At 43.5% G+C, this 21,002-nt stretch overlaps 1 protein-coding gene and 1 long non-coding RNA gene across 2 annotated transcripts in view; both read right to left on the bottom strand.

Moving 5' to 3' along the window:
- Positions 1 to 5,570, bottom strand: part of FGD1 (FYVE, RhoGEF and PH domain containing 1) — a 71,656-nt gene extending 66,086 nt beyond the window's left edge. Inside the window, exon 1 of the mRNA XM_032210114.1 lies at positions 4,751 to 5,570. Within this exon, the coding sequence (XP_032066005.1) occupies positions 4,751 to 4,880 (130 nt within the window). The 5' untranslated portion in view covers positions 4,881 to 5,570. The remainder of the gene's footprint in view (positions 1 to 4,750) is intronic.
- An 880-nt stretch (positions 5,571 to 6,450) lies between these two features.
- LOC116502627 lies at positions 6,451 to 20,807 on the bottom strand. Its single transcript, XR_004254566.1, has 3 exons — positions 20,620 to 20,807; positions 7,683 to 7,824; positions 6,451 to 6,675 (listed from the first exon to the last, which is right to left on the bottom strand). It is a non-coding gene; the product is annotated as an uncharacterized LOC116502627 (long non-coding RNA).
- Positions 20,808 to 21,002: the final 195 nt, after the last annotated feature.

The raw sequence follows: 21,002 nt of genomic DNA, 5'->3' as shown, positions 1-21,002 counted from the left end.
CCTTAGCGCCCCTCGGCACCCATCTGGACGAGCTCAAGTGCTTTGGCTTTTTAAGGTAGAAAAACACGCATCTCACTAATCCAATCAAAGCAAAGTTCAAAAGGAATTCTCTTGCACCTTCCCCATGGAAGATGGTGGAAGCTCCCATTCATTTCAAGAAAAGTCTATAAATAAAATGTGGTCCATAGGTGAGGCCTGCCTGCTTACTCAATGGTACCCCAAACCCTTCTAGGCATCTCCAAAACAGTCTGACAGACTGGTTTACATATCGCACCAAACCATGATTTGTCTAGTGGTTCATCATTCCAGAAGTAGCTACTTTCTCACAGCACATGAAACGAAGATCGAGCAAACTACATTAGTGGTACTGCTCCCACATCTGGAATGCAGGCTTTTTGGTTCAGCTTATAGCAATAGCAATAGCAGTCAGACTTATATACCGCTTCATAGGGCTTTCAGCCCTCTCTAAACAGTTTACAGAGTCAGCATATTGCCCCCAACAACAATCCGGGTCCTCATTTTACCCACCTCGGAAGGATGGAAGGCTGAGCCAACCCTGAGCTGGTGAGATTTGAACAGCCGAACTGCAGTCAGCTGAAGTAGCCTGCAGTGCTGCATTTAACCACTGCGCCACCTCGGCTCTTACACAATAGTCAATCATAATAATCATGATTAAAGCACCAGTTAGATTCTCAATACTTCAATAAAACCTAGGAACTTACCTCGATCGCTACTTCCCCTAAAGGGACTGCAATATTTAATATGGGTTTATAATTGAGGACGCTCTTAGTTAATCTCTGGGACAGTGGGAGTAACTGGTACTGGTTGTTTATAGCGGGACAAATAATTATAATGCCATACAAGAATAAATATGATTCAGTTCATAAAAATACAAGGCCGTTGCTCATTTAAAAATGGTTCCCTGAATAAACCAGTACTGGCAAGGTTCACACAGCACATCAAGTCAACCTTTGTTTTTCATTGGTTGGGGACTCAGCATATTATGGGAACTCAAATCAAGATTAAAAACAATAGCACTGCATCACAAACCTACTTCCCTCTCTTCAAAAGCAAGCCCTCTTTAACTTACACTCTTCCCAGGTAACTGCAAGACTTCAGCCTTAACGTTATTCAATTAAAATTTAATCCCACATTTCTTGATACACCTCAGTTCACTTACATGAGGCATTAGCTGGGCTGCTGAAACACACATATTTAAGTTTGATTTAAAACTCTTGGGGCGTTCTCATCATCAAAACTATGCATTTTTAAGTAAACATGGGACTATTTTTAGGGCCCCCCCAGCAGGTTTTCTTTTCCCATCGATTTTTGTTTTAATCCGCTTGAAGATCAGAGAAAACATTAGAGGTGAGCAGCAAGGTAAGCATTTTTTCCTCCCCTTTTCTTCTTAGAAAGCTCCTTAGATATATGTCCCTTCCTCTGAGCCAACTGTTCTTCAGGCCACATGCATCTCCACAGCAGGAGCTAGAAGGCCTGGGCCTTTTGGCCTCACCCTAAACCAGGCTCTGGCCCCCAGATAGTCCCCCTGCGGCTTTGCCTGGAGCCAGGATGTGGCTTTGTTTTTATGCCAAGCAAGCAGTTCCTCAAAGCTTTGTAAGAAAGGAGGATAAAGGAGGAGATCAGAAATGCAGCTACTGATACTGGAATTGGGGGTGGGTGGGGGGAAGAGTCGAGTCAGGGGACAAAGATGGTTAGCACCTAATCAGGCCAGTTGCTCCTGCAGGAATGTAAAAAAAAAAGCCTATAAACAATCATTACTGATACAGCCGGCCCTTCCCCTGTTGGAAATTGTCTCCCTACAACTTCATTTGCCAATCCCGTGCAGCAAATGTCCTGTGTCTCTCACAACATTCCCGGTTTTTTTTTTTTGCAGAGTTGACCACCTCCCAAACTGCTCTGCATGTACTAAAGCACTTCAACCAATGCAGCCACTGGGTCTGGGAGAGCAAACACATCTGGAGGGTGCCAAGTTGGGACAATCTGGACTAGCTCCTAAAGAGCACAAGATTTCCGACACACTTCCTGTTAAGCAAGACATTTTGCATCCTAGTCATGCCAGTCAGGCCCCCACCCCCACCCCCCCTTGTAGAAGCCACAAACCAAGGCTTCCTTTGTGGCTGAAAACCCAGACTGAGAAAAGGAACCAATGCACATATGGGCAGAATCTTTTAAGCTGGGGTTCTACTTGAAGTGAACAGACCTGCTTAAGATCTCCTTAATCCCTATCATCATTTAGCCTACCCAAAACAGTGGAGAATGCACCTAGGGTCAATAGCCTGAGGGGTGAAAATGAGGGACAGAAGCACACCAGCAGGCCCCTCTTCTCCCCCAGCTATAAGGGCCCTTCTGTTTGCAACTAGGTAGAACTTACAACCCTACACTGCCAGCCAGCAATTTGGGCCTGGATCACTGAGGGCAACCGACACCACAATCTTATTTATGGCAGCTTTATGTCTTCAGCCCCATTGGTTGCTGAAGGAAAAGAGGTCTACAATTTCAAAGCTCAGAGTGGGGAAAGCTAAGATTCCTGGGTTTTATTTTTGTTCCTCAGCCCCCCAACCCCCTCCCCCCAAAAGAAGAGCCTTGTAGCTAAATCATGATCTGGACGGGATTAAAAAAGAGGGAACGGAGAGAATAGACTAGCTACTAGAGATTGTGTGTTTTGTTAACATTGGAAGGAGCAAACCAGGGCCTTGATCCAAGCTGTGTTGGCTTTCTAGATGAAAAGCTGGCTGAATTTGTATGGTTTCTCTCCACAGTGGCAGGACCCATCCCATTGCCTTTGCAGTCTTGCCAGGTGTTGGTTGAGGGGGGGGGGAAGAGAAAAAGACACAAAGCTTACTGTGGTCTGAATCAACAAAGGAAAGGGGCGGAGATGGAAAAGGTTTGCCCCATCTCAGGGAAAACCAGGGCCAGAAAGGATCCACTGTGTATCCCATTTCATCTCCCCCCCCCCCACCACCACCTTAAGAGTTATGCTCTGAAGCCAACTCTATAGGCCTCCATTCATTTCTAGCCAGGATGAAGTACTTTCTCTGTTAAGGCCCAATGCCTGGTATCATAATCAAGAATGCTTTAAAGCAAGGCTGGTGTAGGTTCCCTACCCCAATTATTAGGAAGAGGGGAGGGGAGAGAGAGAGACAAGATACCTTATTCTCATGTCGCATTTTCTGTACCTGAGATATGCCAATGTGTGTTTCACAGCTTTTCCGCAGGCTACACAATGCTTCTAAGAATATCAGACTTGCAAGGGTGACTCAAAGGTGTCAATTATCTCCTGTGAGATTCTTCACCTTCAATGGAGGTGCGGGGAGAAAAAAAGACACCAACCTGCACATTTGCACCTTGATTGGGAGCAGTTTGGTATCTGACCCAGAAGATACAGCGTAAAAATCCCATTAAGTTAAATACTGTACAGTACATATGATTAATTCTTTCTGTAAGCTTTCAACCTGGTTAAAAGCTCTGGATTTTTCTGCATTTGTTTGCATGGATGCTAATCCACGGTTTACCCGTTTAACCAAGTTTCCTGCATTCGTATGGCTAAACCACAAATTAGCAATACAGTTGTCTTGTCACAATACTTTCACTACACTGCGACTGGCTTTTTGCAGTTCAACACGTCAGTTGAACACAGCCAGAGAACAAAGTGGCAAGGAGTTCCACGGATGCAATTTACGTAATCCCAATATAAATATTCCAGATATAGAAACTTTGGCAACAAGTTGCCTCCAAGATCATTCAATAGTACCACGTTCAATTGTCTGGCTATGGAAGTGGTAGCTAATTGCCTGTGAAAGGGTGGAAGAGGGGAGATAAATGAATTGCATTTGAAATCAAAGCAGTTCTGTTTTCCTCAACGGTGTTAAAAATAATCCTGGGATTAAAGAGTGCTGAAGCTAATATTCCTGCAAACATCTCTTTTGTGAACCTCCTCCATTTCAATTTAACTGCCGTGTCTCTTTGTTCCGAAAGCTGCCTGCAGTTTTAGGGATTTGAAAAGCAAAATGGCAGGGTTGTAAAAAAAAAGAAAGAAAGAAAGAAAGAAAAAAAAACAGGGGAGGGGGAAACTTTCAGAATGAAAGGGTAAACTGACTACCCTAAGAGGAGGTGGAAAATAGGATACAGGAGAAGCAGGAGCCACACTCCTATTGTAAGCGCTTTGGGGCAGGAGCCTAAAACGGAACGTCTCATTTTTTTTAACCCCACTTACCTACAACGATGGAATTATTTTAACCACAGCATTTGCTTTTGCTCCCTCCCCGGCATAAGGAAAGAAAACTCCCCCCCCCGCACCACTTTTCTTTTTAAAATCTACTTTAATTCGAAGCTGCTGCAAATTACGAAAATGAAATTCCACCGCGCTTTTTATCTTTAGCGTTACAGTCGCCCAAATAATCTTCGCCAGATTCCACGTATTTCTTTCCCCCCCCCCCAAAGAAAACAATGTCTTCTTCGATTCATTGCTCTAACACAGGATCCCGCTCGCCCAGCTGCAGAAGAAAACCCCGAGATCCTTCTGGGATAATACAGGCGCTCCCGCCTTTAACCATTAGGCGTTAGTTCCCTTTGCTAAATAGGAGTATCGAACCCAAGCAATTTATTTTATAGTACGACTGTACCCGGCTTCACTCGGCGTCGAGGAGCAATTGCTGCTTTTATTCGTTACCCAAAAGCACATAAGCCCTCGCCCCAAGAAAAAACCCCTTCCCAGTCCTCTGGCGCTTACCAGCTCGGATTTGGGGCGAAGTAGTCGCTCCCCCTTCGATGTGATAGGAGAACCTCATGGCTTTGAATTGCTGGGAATATGATCCACTGGGTTCCGGACTGGGCATCCCCATCACGCTGGCTCTCTGCATGTCTGCACTGCCACCCCCCCTTTCAGTCCCCTCCAAAATCCCCCCGCGATCGTCCCCCAAACGCCAGGCTGCTTGAAGTCTCCATCAAATTGCCCCGACTTCCTTCCAAAAAAAAAAAAAAAAGAAGAAGGGTCTGGATTCGACCTACTAGGACGTCGCTGGAGCCGGGAAGGGGAAGCGATCGGGGTGCGGGGGGGGGGGGAAGGCGCGGGCAGGAGACGAGGAACCCAGTGGATTGATTTCGTTGCTTTCTAAGACAGAGATCTTTGCAACAAGTCGGCACAGCTCTCGCAGGAAGTGTCGCCCTGGCCAGGCAGGAATGTATCAGAAAGCTTGTAGCTTATTATCCACGTTGGAGCGGTCTGCTGAGTCCTCCGCTCTCCCACTCCCCTCGCTTCCTCCTCCTCCTCCTCCTCCTCCTCCCGCTCTCTCCACACCGACTCCTCGCTGAGTGGGTTGGCTTTTTTCGTACTGCAGCGCCAAGGCGTTGAGAGCCGACTGCTTGCAAGCAGATTTCAATCCCAGCTCTTCGGGCTTGGAGCTTTTCTTTCTTAATAACTGGATAGAAATGGGATTTTCCTTAGCCGCACACAGCCATGAATATCTCTTGGCTTTGACCGCCTCCCCGAGGAGGAGAGTATTGGGTTCCCCCCCACCACCACCACCAACCCCTTCCTATCCGCGAGGATATTGACAAAAGTCTGAAAAAGAGGTGTTGGCAATTTATGGAGGGTTGGGCTAACAGCTGCTGTTGGGAGAGAGAGAAATCAGCTCGTTTTGAACTCGGTTTACTTTGATTTGGTTGGTTTTTTTCCCCCTTCCTTTCTCTGTATAGTACCGCCTTTTTTTAAAGCCTTGGGTAGGGCAAAAGGCAAACTTTGATCTCTGATAGCATGTAAAAGAAGTCCACATTTTTAATGTCGTGTGTGTGTCTGCAGAGTATTACTATTATCTGCCAAAATCAACCCACTGCAGGGCGAAGGTCTCTTCATTGTAGGATATGAACCATAATCCACCATGCTGGTCCAGTGGGTTAGTTAGTAGGTTTTCAACTTCCCACTGACTGGCCCAAAGTTACCCAGCCAGCTTCTCTGCCCAAGGGGGCAGGGTGGTGGTGGTGGTAGGACCTGGTCTACCCACTTCTAGCCCAGCACTTGAACCACCATTAAAGCCATTAAAACCTGGCTGTTCCGGCAGGCCTGGGGCTGTTGACCCCAAAATATGGTCCAGCCCCTTTCAGAATGGAGTGCATGACATGTTGTATTTTATATCTATCTTTCTTCCTTGTATCTTACTTTTTTCTTTTTTGATTATTTTTGTACTGTAAGCCGCCTACAGGAGTCCTACGGGATTGGGCGGCATATAAATGTTATTAAACTTATAAACTTATAAACACCATACTGGTGGTTCTGCTTACATACACAACCTATCCCTTTGGATGTATTCATTTATTTCTAACCTCATAGTTGGAATTTGGGAATTTATCCTTCTCTCCTTTTTGGAACTTTCCAGTCTTCTCCAAAGTGTTAAAACCCTTCCTTTATTTCTCAATCTTGAAGCAGTCATGCAGTTTTCATCATACACATGGGTTTTTTGGTTCCTCTTCCAAGTAGGGTTCAAACAAATTGTAAACAAGCCCAGATCGGAGGTTTACTGAGTACTTTTACTTGTGTCCACATCAGGACTGGAATCTCTTGGAATTTTTCTTTCTCAAGTATTTCGACGAAATTTCACAATTCTCAATGTTTTCGACTCCTGTTGTCAGTTTTGATTTGTTTTTCCTCAAACCAGCTCCCTATATTAAACAGAGTAATAACAATGGGTAGCAGAGCTTGATCGGGATTGTATGGCCTTGAAATCATATTTGGGTATGTTTCAAATTAATTTCCCCAACCCGAAGAGGAATAAAAGCCAATGCTTATTTTAAAAACTAGCAAAAAAAAAAAAAAGTAACAAAATGCCTTTACATACACACAAACACACACAAACACACACCGTTTTCTGTTCTACACAGGATGGAGAAAAAAAACTCTGAAATATGCTTGCAAACCACTACAGCTGTGCTCAGTCTAAACAATGTAAAGGCACAGAACATGGTTTTTGCCAAGTCAGGAGCTACATGAGGGAAAGCAGCTTTCCCCCCATCATGATATTAAAGCAGATATCTTGATTTCTTTTGCTGCTGTGTGGAAGATTTTTCTCACCGTCAGAAATCATCCTTCAAAATGGTTTCCTGGTTTGGGTTTTTAGGATTTAGCTATCCCATGATAGCTCTGGTTATGACTATAACAGTGTTTCTCAACCTTGGCAACTTGAAGATGTCCGGACTTCAACTCCCAGAATTCCCCAGCTGGCTAGGGAATTCTGGGAGTTGAAGTCCGGACATCTTCAAGTTGCCAAGGTTGAGAAACACTGGACTATAAGAACACATTAAACCATATACTCATCAACTATATTCTGTGCTTGCATGTTGTTGCACAAACCCAGCCTCTGGGGAATTCTGTTGAGTTTTGCACACTGAACCATTTGCTCACTTACTCCCCTCCGATCCATCCTGCTATCACCTTTAGGTAATTACCATAACTATGGCATTCAATGCCACACAATGTGATGGTGCTAGCCACTAACAAGGTTGGGTTTAAAGGGTTTGGATCAGAGGTGGGTTGCCAATTTTTTTACTACTGGTTCGAGTGTGCTTGCGTGATGCTTCTGCACATGTGCAAAAGTGTCCAGGCGAGTGGGCGGAGCCTCCCACCGCCGCTACTGGTTCGGCTGATACGGGCCGAACCGGGAGCAACCCACCTGGATAAATTCAGAGAAAGGTAGTCAATCGAGCTGCTAGGATGAAGACTCCTTTGAGAGGCGGGGTCTCAGAAGTATGCTTCCAATATCAATTGTAGGGGAACCAAATGTCTTCTACATCACTTGTAAGTGCCCCAGAAACCTATGGGAAACAAAATGGTGGACTAGAATGGGCCTTGGTCTGATCCTGCAACACTGTTATGTTCTTTACACTGTCCCTGGCAAATACTGGCTCAAAAGCACTTCAGAAAGGATGGCACAGCTTATAGTTTACTGATATGGATTGCACAACAAGTCAAGGTATGCCTCATCTAATCATACTTAATTAAATAAACCTTAATCAGTTATCACTATATGCTAAGGAATAGATAATGTTTATTCTGGCCAAGAGCTGTATTGTTTCCCTTCTTTTCCCCAATGTCTCATGAATCCATAAAATCACAAATTGTGAGTAAGGCTGAATTTTTCCATTTCTTCTCTAGTTTGTTTAATAAGCATATTCATGCTACTGTCTTATATGTATCCCTTAACTAAAGTTATTGGCTTACAGTGTTGTATGAATCTACAATGGCCATTCTTGGAAGTTTGGCTAGATGAGATTTACTTGCTAAAAACAAACTCAGGTTATAAAAACTGGTTTGCAGAAACTGGAAACCCATTAACATACTAAAATACTTAAGTGTTTTGTATAAATGCACCTTTATGTTAGGGACTACAGGTCTAGATTGCAAATATTACCCAGCGGTTAGTTGCAAGCTGTGAACTAGAATTTTGTGTTTCTATTTGTGGTATTGCTATTTAGTAGCTTTGCAGTTTAGGAGTCCCATTTTGCACATCTAGATTTACAGTAATATCTAGGTTCACACACTGTGCTAAATTATATTATAATTTACCTGTTTTGATTCCTGTGCACGTGAGACCCTCAATACAATAGTGTTAAAAATATACTTTGTGGCAAACTTTTAAGTTTATGAGCCCTGGTGGCGCAGTGGTTAGAGTGCAGTTCTGCAGCTACTTCTGCTGACTGCAATTTGGGAGCAAATCTCACCAGACTCAAGGTTGACTCAGCCTTCCATCCTTCCAAGGTCGGTAAAATGGGGAGTCAAATTATTGGGAGCAATATGCTGATTCTGTAAACCACTTAGGGCTGTAAAGCACTGTGAAGTGGTATATAAGTCTAAGTGCGATAGCTTATGGCATATTTTGTTGTATAGAACTGATTAAATCTCATTTTGAATAACCCATAGTTAAGCACAGCATTGCTCTTAGTGTGAATCAAATCTCTTGAGTGCTTCTATGATACACTGTACTCTAAAGAATCAACAATCACACACTAACTTATCTCTATCCGATATGACGAATTGACCAGAGATAAAAATTGACCTATAGCCATGTAGGTTTTGTAAGCTGTAGCATCTGGTTCAAATTCCAGTTTCTGCAAAGCAAATTGACAGTACTGACCACTTGTGAGATTCACATAACATACAGGGAATCCTCGACTTTTGGGCACAATTGAGCCCCAAAATTTCTGTTGCTGAGACATTTGTTACATGAATTTTGCCCCATTTCACAACCTTTCTTGCCACAGTTGTTAAGTGAATCACTGCTGTTGTTGAGTTAGTGGCACGGTTGCCAAGGGAATCTGCCTTCCCCATTGACTTTGCTTTCAAAAGGTGACAAAAAGGGGTCACACGAAACCGCAACCGTCATAAATCTGAGTCAGTTGCTCAGTGTCTAAATTTTTTATCATGTCACCATTAGGATGCTGCAATGGTCATAAGTGTGACAAAGTCATAACTCGCTTTTTTCAGTGCCGTTGCAACTCTGGATGGTTGCTGAACGAACTGTCGTTAAGTGGAGAATTGCCTGTTTATAGAGCTTTGTGTGTTTGTGTAACAAAATCCAGACAATTACTCCAAAGAGTTACAGAGAACCAAGCCTTTGCTTGTCATCTAGTGGTCCTCCTGAGTTTTGCAATCCAGATGTGGCACTCATCATCATTTGATACGGGAGGCAAGATGGTGCTGCATACAAAAGCTCTTCCATAATTCGCAATGGTGTGGTGTTGTGGATAACTGTAATGGAGGTTTGTGGAAGTTCAAATCAAAAATATACTTTGGTGTAAAAACCCATGTCTTTTTCTGTTTCTAATTCCGGACATGATACCAGTCATTTAAATTTCTCTGCCGTTTGATGCTTAGATGCTCACATAACAAGGACACATCTCGGTCCAGGGATTCTCAAGCCAGCAAATGTATCTCTGACCATCCTCGCTGTTCCTGTGGCTTTTCTAGATTCCTCTTTTCCCAAATCCATTTGTCTCCCTTCCAAGAGACCCAATTCCAGCATCTCCCTCTCCAATTTTAAGTCATCCGATCTCTCAGAAAAGGGGACAGAAGATGTACTTTGGCTTGCTGGTTTACAGTGGCCAAGGTGGATCTTCAGAAACCACGTTTAATAGAGCTATATATATATATATTTTATCTCTGTAAGAGCTCTTCTCTAGATCTGAGCTGCTGAATTAACTTCCAGCCAGGGAAAGGAATCCAGAGTATTTCCTGTTCTCTCTAAACACATTTAAAATCTTTTTTGATCCTGTGTCTTTTCACAGATTCAATCCTTTGATGGCATAAAAAAAAAAGAGGAGAGCCAGATCTAAAACCAGGCATTTTGGCTAGTTGCATCTCCCATTTTCCCATTTATTCACATCATTGTCTTCTGAGATTGCCCAGTTTTACACATCTTTAAGGTCTACATTGTTAAAAGAGTGAATTTGTTTATTTTTAATCAACATTTATAGAGACAACTCACATCACGTTGTTTTGAGACATTGATTATTGGATTCACACATTGTCTTGTTAGGTTGTTTAATGATAGTTTATGGAATGAAGCACAATTAGTTGGGTTCATATAAAATGCTAGGACATAAATTGAACAGGTTTCATTGACTATATTTTAAATTACATTTTAACTTTTTATGTTTTGTGGATATAGCCAAAAGGTTAGGCTTATGCTACAGCGTCTTACACAAACCAAGGCAACTGGTTTAAGTGAAGATGCCATACTGTGGTTAAATTCACCAAAGAAACACATGTTGGGCAAAGATCGCTATTATGGCTTGGTGCACTGCGCAAAGTCAGTCAACTGTTGCATGGATAAATGTTTCATTTTTAGGAGAGGAAATATTAGCATTGCACCAAGTTACTCTCTTACCATTGTATTAATATTTATTAAAGATCTTTAATGGCACTAGTTACTAAGAAGTTCTCTTGTCACTCACTCACTTAGTCACACCTGCTAAGCCACCTACAAACACTTCTCAAAATTTAGACATCACGAACCACTCAAAAGCTGACATATAAATGCTAATAGCGCACTTCTCTTTTTGCTTCACCACACCCTCCAAAGAACAGACGTATGATTATATCCCAGGCCTGCTTCACGCAATCTCTTCTACAGAATACTTGCAAATCATGTTGATTCCTATAGCCAACACAGAGACAAAATACACCGTTTGGCTATTGTGTGGCTTACTGTGTTACAAACATAGTGAAAGTGATTTGGACATGGCCAGCCTTAGCCAATGGTGGTTTATTCTACAAATCACAAATCAGCTAATCAAGACTTCACAGTTGTGCCATACGGTCATTGTGTTGCTATTATCTTTCCTCCTTCCATCTTTTCTTCCCTGGAAAATACTAATACCGAGGTGGCGCAGTGGTTAGGGTGCAGTACTGCAGGCCACTTCAGCTGACTGCTATCTGCAGTTCAGCAGTTCTAATCTCACCGGCTCAAGGTTGACTCAGCCTTCCATCCTTCCGAGGTGGGTGAAATGAGGACCCAGACTGTGGGGGCGATATGCTGACTCTGTAAACCACTGAAAGCCCTATGAAGTGGCATATAAGTCTAACTCCTATTGCTATTTTAAAAATATGTGAATGAGGCAGAGGGATTGCACAATTAAATCCTGCTTTAGAAATCCCCATTGTGGCCAAAATCCATTAAGAAATGTGATGTTTCCAGATGATGACTCTTGCACTTACTATCTTTCCTTTTAATAAAGATACACAGATCATATTAATTATGCTCAATTACTTGTGTAACTGTCCAACTTCTAACTCCTCTCTGCCTTTCAGTGCTGTGCTACCCAAGCAAATTGGGTTTCATTCACTCAACACACATATAATCACAGAAGAAGATTTGGCTGCCACTGAACACACAGGAATAAAAAACACACCCACAGACACAAAAAGGCTGCTTCCAGCTTACAGTGCTGGTTTCTTCACAGTAGGATAGAAAAATCGTATAAATCCAAATAGAAAAGGGTTAAATTGCCTCTGAATCGTCTCCCAATAACCCTCCAATTCTTGGTAGAAGGGGCTGAGGTCATGTCAGAAGCTTTTTTTTCCAATTGTCAGTCTCGTGGCCTCTTCCACTTCAGCACTCACTTCTATGATGAATCCCTCACATCCTGCTTTGGATTATTTGTTCCCAAGCCAAGAACAGGGGTTGTAGAATAGCCTATCAGAATAGCAGATGACCTGAGCTTCTGATGGCCTCTAATGTCAGCTTGCCAGAGCATGGCGCATATCGAGGGGGAGATAGGAAACTGAATTTGGTTTTCAGAGGGGACTTCTAAGCAGTTCCGGATTTGTTTGTTTGTTTGTTTGTTTGTTTATTTAATTTATAGACCGCCCAATCCCGCAGGACAAAGCGAAAGAAAAAAGAAAAGGGGAAAAAAAGGAAAATAAAAAAATAATTTAAAATTCACAACACACATTCGTTCTAGTCGGGGCTGGACCTTTCAATAAGGTCAACAGCCCCAGGCCTGCCGGAACAGCCAGGTTTTAACAGCCTTCCTGAAGGCCATGAGAGTGGGCAAGGTCCGGACCTCTGGGGGTAGCTGATTCCAAAGGGTCGGAGCAGCCACAGGGAAGGCTCTTCTCCGGGGGCCCACCAGCCGGCACTGACTGGCTGACGGCATCCGAAGGAGGCCCACCCCGTGGGATCTGATCCGACGTTGGGAGGTATGTGGCAGTAGGCGGTCTCGCAGGTACGCTGGTCCTAAGCCATGTAGGGCTTTAAAGGTAATGACCAACACCTTGAATTGCGTCTGGAGACCAATTGGTAGCCAGTGCAGCTCGCGGAGGACAGGTGTAACATGGGTGTACCTCGGTACACCCAATATCGCTCGCGCGGCTGCATTCTGGACTAACTGTAGTCTCCGAATGCTTTTCAAGGGTAGCCTCATGTAGAGCGCATAACCCAATTCTTTGCTACAGTCTTCCTTGTTCACTGGGCAAGTCTTCTGCAGGAAATTACTAGCCAAAACTATCAAGATACTTCCTACCCTTATGTCCGCTTCTTAGAAAAGCATAAAACACCCTGAATGCATCCACTCTTGTTTTTATTATTAACAACTAATTGGCGAGATAGATTAGATTGAAATGTCCACTGATCATCTAGCTGCAGCCTAGGTTTGCAATTTAATTTGTTAACCAAACCTTCCCTCAATTGAACTTCATCTCCTGAATCTATGTCCTCCAGGATTTCTACCTAGAGCCTAGGTGGCGCAGTGGTTAGGGTGCAGTACTGCAGGCCACTTCAGCTGACTGTTATCTGCAGTTCAGTGGTTCTAATCTCACCGGCTCAAGGTTGACTCAGCCTTCCATCCTTCCGAGGTGGGTGAAATGAGGACCCAGACTGTGGGGGCGATATGCTGACTCTGTAAACCGCTTAGAGAGGGCTGAAAGCCCTATGAAGCGGTATATAAGTCTAACTGCTATTGCTATTGCTACTCTGGAGTAATTATGCTTGGAAATTCTGCAAGTTCATGATGTTTGCTGGAGAGTTGAGTAAAATATTGGAAAATGAACTGAAGCCTTTTTGTTTCAAGTCAAGGAGAAAAGAATCGGGAAGGACTGATATACTTGTCTGCGGTAACATCTCTGTAGTGATGGTCAGGGGGAGATATGGTGGGCTACCATCAGGAAAGGTAGCCTTGATATTTAATCTTGAGCCAGTATTCCAACCAATCTAATCATCTAATGATAGATCACTCATTCAGTATCTAGTTGGTATTGGATGTCTTGTTAGTCTATACCAGAGGGGGGTTACTCCCGGTTCGGCCTGGTTCCTGCGAACCAGTAGTGGTGGCGGTGGGGGTAGTGGTGGTGGCGGGAGACTCCGCCCACCTGCCCAGATGCTTCTGCGCATGCGCAAAAGCGTTGCATGAGCAAGCAAACCAGTAGTAAAAAAATGGAAACCCATCACTGGTCTGTACAATAATAAAACTCCCATAATTTGCCATACAGAAACCCAATGGAGGTGGTGGGGACTGCATTCACAGATGTCCCCATTTGGATTTGATGTATGGCATTTGCCACAACTCCTAGGGGCTTCTGTCCTTTCACAAGGCCCTAAAAAGCCAGTGCTTCCTGAACATTGGGCTACACAATGAGATGAGCCAATACAGGCTGTATGACTTGGAGTTTGGAGTTGGAGTTTATTCAATTTGTAGGCCGCCCTATTCCCCGAAGGGACTCAGGGCGGCTGAACAAAAGCCAAGGGAGGGGAAATTACAAAAGTAAGACAAAACAATCAGACAATACGAACAATTTAAAAGCACAACAGACACAGCAAATTCGAGTAGGGGGGGGGGGAACTCAACCCCAGGCTTGCTGGGACAGCCAGGTCTTCACGGCCGTCCGGAAGGCCCGAAGGGTGGAGAGGGTCCGAATCTCCACGGAGAGCTCATTCCAAAGGGCCGGAGCAGCCACAGAGAAGGGCCCTCCTCCAAGTGGTCGCCAGCCGACATTGGCCGGCAGATGGAATACGGAGGAGGCCTAATCTGTGGGATCGAATGGGTCTGTGGGAGGTAATCGGCAGAAGGCGGTGTCTCAAGTACCCAGGTCCAATACCATGTAGGGCTTTATAAGTAATAACTAGCACCCTGAAGCGTATCCGGAGACCAATAGGTAGCCAGTGCAGCTCGCGGAGGATAGATGTAACGTGGGTGTACCGGGGTGCACCCACAATCGCTCGCGCGGCTGCATTCTGGATCAGCTGCAGTCTCCGAACACTCTTCAAGGGCTGCCCCATGTAGACTTAGATAATGGGTTCCTACCAACTGGCCCACAGGAAAAATACATGGAAGGAGAGGGTAGAACCTTGGTGGTAGTTTTAAGGGATAGCACATCCATTTTAAGCTTGCACTAAAAGAATAAAACAAGGGATGAGTAAGACATAAGCTAGTCAGTTGAATGATTCCTTCTCTCTCCCCAGAGCTATTACTGCTAATTTCCTGAAGAAAGACTTCTATACAGAACCGTGTAATTAAAATAAATACCATTTACGTGACCTGTAAGCTATTTATAGAAGCCAGCAATCCTAAAAAGTAGAATATCTGTATTAAAAAATTTGAAACCAATCAATGAGTAACATTTACAGATATAAACAATGAGCCTTTTTAAAAAACTAAATTGATCCAGCGTAGAGTCCCTATTTTATTGTTTTTGCTCCAGAAACTTGTGATCTGCAACAGCATTCTGGCGCTTGTTTTTTTCTTTCTTTCTTTCTTAAAAGTAATCAAAGCTGTCCCATAGCCTTCTTGGAATTGTAACATTTTGGAAGAGGCTCCCATTTTAGCCTACGAGGTTATGATGTGCTGCAATAACATGGGACAGCAGCCATTAAAACAAGCCACATCTGGCAGCTCTCTCGGTAACGCGGAGCAAAGAAAGCTATGTCCCAATTCTGTGGTCTTGCAAAGAGCCCTTTATTCTCCTCCCGAGTTATTTCCATCTATAAGCCTTCACATAAATGCACATTTGGCAGCTTGTCTGAACTTTCTCAATTGGCAGTCTGATTATTCGCTTGCGTTCTATTTTTTCCCTCAAATTATTCTGAGTCACATCCTTATACAGACAGTTGAGATTCTAAATGGTACAACTCATGCTCTAGTCCCACGGGGCAAGGGGGAAAAAAAAATCACATTTCTAGGGTTTGAAATCATGGGGAACAGAACTTTGATTCCTCTCTTTAAATTATCTTTCCAAGTGGTCACAAGCACAAAAAGTCAGATCTGCAGGATTTCTATAGGATACAGGGAGTCCTTGACTTATGGCCATAATTGAGCCCAACATTTCTGTTGCTAAGCGAGGCACTAATTGAGCCCAACATTTCTGTTGCTAAGCGAGGCACTTAAGTGAGTTTTGCCCCATTTTACGACTTCTCTCGCCACAGTTGTTAAGTGAATCACTGCAGTTAAGTTAGTAACGCGATTGTTAAGTGAATCTGGCTTCCCCATTGATTTTGCTTACAAGTAGTTGCAAAAGGGGATCACATGACCCCACTGCAACCGTCATAAAAATGAGTCAATTGAGAATTGAGGAGAACTTAGAACTGAGGAGAAATTTCCTGACAGTTGGAACAATTAATCAGTGGAACAGCTTCCCTCCAGAAGTTGTGAATGCCCCAACACTGGAAGTCTTTAAGAAGAAGTTGGATAGCCATTTGTCTGAAATGGTATAGGGTTTCCTGCCTAGGCAGGGGGTTGGACTAGAAGACCTCAAAGGTCCCTTCCAACTCTGCTATTGTATTTGTATTTGTATAACTGCCAAGTGTCCAAATTTTGATCACTTGACTATGGGAATCCTGCAACTATCATATGTGAAAAATGGTCATAAGTCACTTTTTTCAATGCAGTTGTAACTTTGAACGGTCGCTAAACAAACTGCTGTAAGTCAGGGATGACCTGTACAGTAAGCAGTGGTGGGATTCAAATTTTTTTACTACCAGTTCTGTGGGCGTGGCTTGGTGGGCATGGGCGTGACCCGACAAAAGCGGGCCAATGAAACCGCGGTGAGAAAACCGCAACGTCATAAACGCGCCCACAACAACGCGATTTAAGTTAAGGGAAGGGGTTACGTTAAGGGTTAGGGTTAGGGTTAGGGTTAGGGTTAGGTTTAGGGTTGGGTTTAGGGTTAGGTTTAGGATTAGGGTTATTAGGTTGTTATTACTTGTTTGTTGAAGGCGCGCTTTCGTCGGTGCGCTGTTGTCGGCGCGCTTCTGCGCTCATTCGTTGTCGCAATTTTGAACTTGTGGTTTTCTCGCTGCATTTGTCGGTGAACCGGCGTGGCAGGGGAAGGATACTGTAAAATCTCCATTCCCTCCAGATCAGCTGGGATTTGGGAGGCAGAGAATAGATGGGGCGGGGCCAGTCAGAGGTGGTATTTCCTGGTTCTCCAAAGTACTCCGTTCTCCGGTTCTCCAGAACTGGTCAGAACCTGCCGAATACCACCTCTGACGGTAAGTCTTGTTCATTGCAAAGTGCAGTTCTGGGCCCAAATAGATACACGAAGACGATTCTAGGCAACTGAGGTCTTGAGGTGAGGATAAATTAAAGGAATGTAAACATTTGTCTAAAATGCTTTGGCAGATCCTGCATAGAGCAAGTTTGATCTAGCAGCTAAGACGCCAGGCTAGAAGACTGGAGACTCTGAGTTCTAATCTCCCGCTTTAGGCATGAAAGCCAACTGAGGGACTTTGGGCCAGTCACTCACTCCAAGCCCAACCCAACCCACCTCAAAGGATTCTTGTTGTGGAGAAAATAGGAGGAAGAAGGAGTATTAGGTATGTTCGTCACCTTGAATTACTTTTAAAAATAATGAACGTGGGATTTTAAAAAATCTAAAATAAAAAATTTAGAAAAACATGAATGAGCTGAGGCCCCTTCCATCAGGATGAATTCTCTGATCGTCTTTTTCCCAAGCTATCATCTTACATTTCATACACACAGTATGAGATGGGCCAGCTGGCTCCAAATTGGCAACCTCCCCTCCATCCATCGCTCCTTAAGACAGTTTGTGAGAATGGTAGCGCAGAAAGAGTACAAGCCTCCCACAGTATGAGAATATATTCTGTCGCCAGCGTCCTGGGGCCATGTAGAGCTATTGGGGGATAGCTCCTAGTTTAGTTTAGTTTAGTTTAGTTTAGTTTAGTTTAGTTTAGTTTAGTTTAGTTTTATTGATCTTGTATGCCGCCCACTCCCGAAGGACTCCGGGCGGCTTACAATAAAATAAGGGAAGGGGATAATACCCAAAACAACATATTAAAATACACAACAGTCACAATTTCCGAGGGGCTGGATATCTTGAAAGCCCCCCGGCCTGCAGGAGCAGCCAGGACTTAACGGCTTTGCGGAAGCCGGGAGGGTAGTAAGGGTCCGGATCTCAACAGGGAGCTCGTTCCAGAGGGCCGGAGCTGCGACAGAGAAGGCTCTCCCCCGGGGAGTCGCCAGCCGACATTGGCTGGCAGATGGGATCCGGAGAAGACCTAACCTGTGTGATCTAATCGGCCTATGGGAGGTGATCGGCAGGAGGCGGTCTCTCAGGTCTCTCCTATTATCCCCACCCAGCATCACCATTATCCATGCAGAGTTATGGGATGACTGAAAGGAATAATTTTATTTTATAGTGCAAGAGATGGTCCAGATTATTTGCTCAGAATTGGAAAGGATGCTTATATAAAACAGGGATTTATAATTATCGGATTTGTTTCCAGTTGGGTTTTTTCTCATGGGATTTTTCTGCTTAAATGCCTGCATAGCAAGTCTGTTTCCCCCCACCCAGGCATGCATGTATAGAAAAACATCACCTGTTGAATATTTGCTTGTCAGAAAAATGCCAGAACAGATTACAACAAGGGCCTATTAAACCAGAATCTTATTCTACACTGATAATTTCTTGTCTCCCAGAAAAGGGTATTTGACGGTAAGCTGACTCTGATATATTATGTAAAGCTACCAGAATCACCAATCAGCAAAAAAGTTACTTTCCATAAATTTAAAACCATCTGAATTAGGGCTGCTATATTCTTTTTTGAACTGGTTCAAACGTGACATTAAGTCGTGCTTTTTAAAATTTACATGCAGTATGTACGTATCTGGCCTACGGTGATTTATTCAACAAACATATTTAAGCAAAGTATGACTAAGTGCATTATGCAAATAGTCTCTTTATACTCCTCCCATCTATAAACTATATTTGATGTCCGCAGATCTTTACGCCATACATACCGGTAGGTTTGGTTCACATCACATCCAAAGCTGCGGTGAAGTTTGTTTGGCTTTGGTTTAGCACATTATTTTAATCTGACTATTATTGTTTGTCAGAAATAATTTATGTGTGCCATATGGGAACCAAACTAATTGTGATATACAGTAGTTTATAAATAAGCTACATTTCAATGGGTCCTATAAACACAACGTGATCTTTTTTGTAGATGCTTAAACGATATCTTTTCTGTCTCACAAACATTTTGCAGGCACTGTGTAAATACAGAATGTGAAATGGGGACAGAAAGAAGCCAAGAGGAACGCTAGCTTTTTTCCTACAGTACTACCAGGGGTGAAATTCAGTAGGTTCTGACAGGTTCTAAAGAACCGGTAGCGGAAATTTTGAGTAGTTCGGAGAACCGGCAAATACCACCTCTGGCTGGCCCTAGAGTGGGGAGGGAATGGGGATTTTGCAGTATCCTTCCTCTGCCACACCCACCAAACCATGCCCACAGAGTTGGTAGTAAAAAAAATTGAATTTCACCACTGAGTACTTTTCTGTTGACTCTGATCCTGTCTAGGGCGTTTCAGATGTCAGTTGTTTTTTAACTCTAAGGAATAAAATGCTGCTAGCAGAGAAGTTTATCTGAAATGGTAGAAGGTTTCCTGCCTGAACAGGGGGTTGGACAAGAAGATCTCCAAGGTCTCTTCCAACTCTTTTTATTATTCCAGTCTAGCCTAGTCTAGTCTCTAGTCTAGTCTGTAGTCTTCAGTCTCCAGTCAGAGTTGATCAAAACATCTAATGTTTTGCGTGACTACCATCTTCTTGTATCCCAAAAGGCAAGACTGAATCTAAACTTCCAGGAGTGCATACAGAGCCATCCCATTCTGTACACAAACAATGCACTTATTTCTTCAACTGTCTCGGGCATATTCAACACATCCCTGCCTCCATTCAGGCAGCTGATTGCACAAGAGAGTAAATGATCATTTTTCACCCTTAACACAAATCTCCAGATTTATTCCAAGCCCAAATTCCTGTTTTCCCCTTTGTACATTATACCTTATTTCTTATCCCACTTTTTTTCTCTTTCATTCCTTTATTATTTTATATGTTTTCCATAGGAATACATATACATACATACATATAAATACATACATGTGGGAAGTTATCATCCAGCCCTCTCCCAGAAAAATGAAATATCCAATGAAATATTGAAAAGGCAGAATTTTTCTCTGGATGTGAAAAGAAAGAAACATGTTTTAAAAAACAGAATAGTTGCCTGTAGCTTCCTGCCCATCCCCAGTTAATGGGCCATTGAGATGGCCAGGCTAGCCCACTTTACATAATAAAGACTTCACCAGCAGCTACAGAAAGGCATGATAATATACTCAACTGACCACAAGGCATCTGAGAACTCATCACAGCCTAGAGAGTAGCCCCCTGCATGGCACCATGGGAGTCTGACAACCAATCAGAATACATTTCTTACACAGGAACAGGAAACAGAGAGGTGGGACTAAACAGGGTATAAAAAGCCGAGCAAGCCCCTCCCTCAACCCTTCTCTTCTTCTCCACCAACATTGAAACTTGTGATCACCTTTTCTGTTCAGGGCTCAAGCCATGTGGCCCTGTCCAACAATAAGCCATCTTTCCAAGCAGCCTCCATGTCTCCAGTGTCTTCTTCCCCACTTGGAGCTGAACCCAGAAGGACATTTCTTTCAACATACATATACATACATACATGCATACATTATAATTCTGCATCAGTTTGATCTTTTCCCCATCAAGAGTTAAAAACTCTTAAATAAACGTAGCTGTGGATTATGAATACTTATGAATCTCAAAACACACATTTTAGAATGCATTTCACTACACACCTTGGAATGACAGTAATACTGCATGGGTTTACCAACCAGAGATGGATTCTATATAGTTAAAAGGAGTTTCTCTGCATTCCAGATCCTTTGTTGGCCAGTCCACTAATCTAGCCGCTTCCTTTGTACAAGGCAGGGCATATATAATGAGGATCTATCATGAGATCTGGCAAACCATAACTGCACATTCTCTAGCGCTCATCTGGAAAACGAAGGCATTTCTAAAGGCTGCGTAATTGCGCACACGCGCGCGCGTCATGTGAGATCTGACATTATCTTCGCGCAAGCCCTTCCAAAGGAAAACACAGAAAAACAAAATCCCTCCCCTCGCCAGTCTGCTTTGTTCCGAGCCCTACGAGACAGGGAGAAGGGGGGGGGGAAACCAC

Source organism: Thamnophis elegans, chromosome 2, assembly GCF_009769535.1.
Source record: "Thamnophis elegans isolate rThaEle1 chromosome 2, rThaEle1.pri, whole genome shotgun sequence".
Lineage (NCBI taxonomy): Eukaryota > Metazoa > Chordata > Lepidosauria > Squamata > Colubridae > Thamnophis > Thamnophis elegans.
Note: the sequence above shows the minus strand (reverse complement) of the source record. Positions and strands in the feature narration are given on the sequence as shown.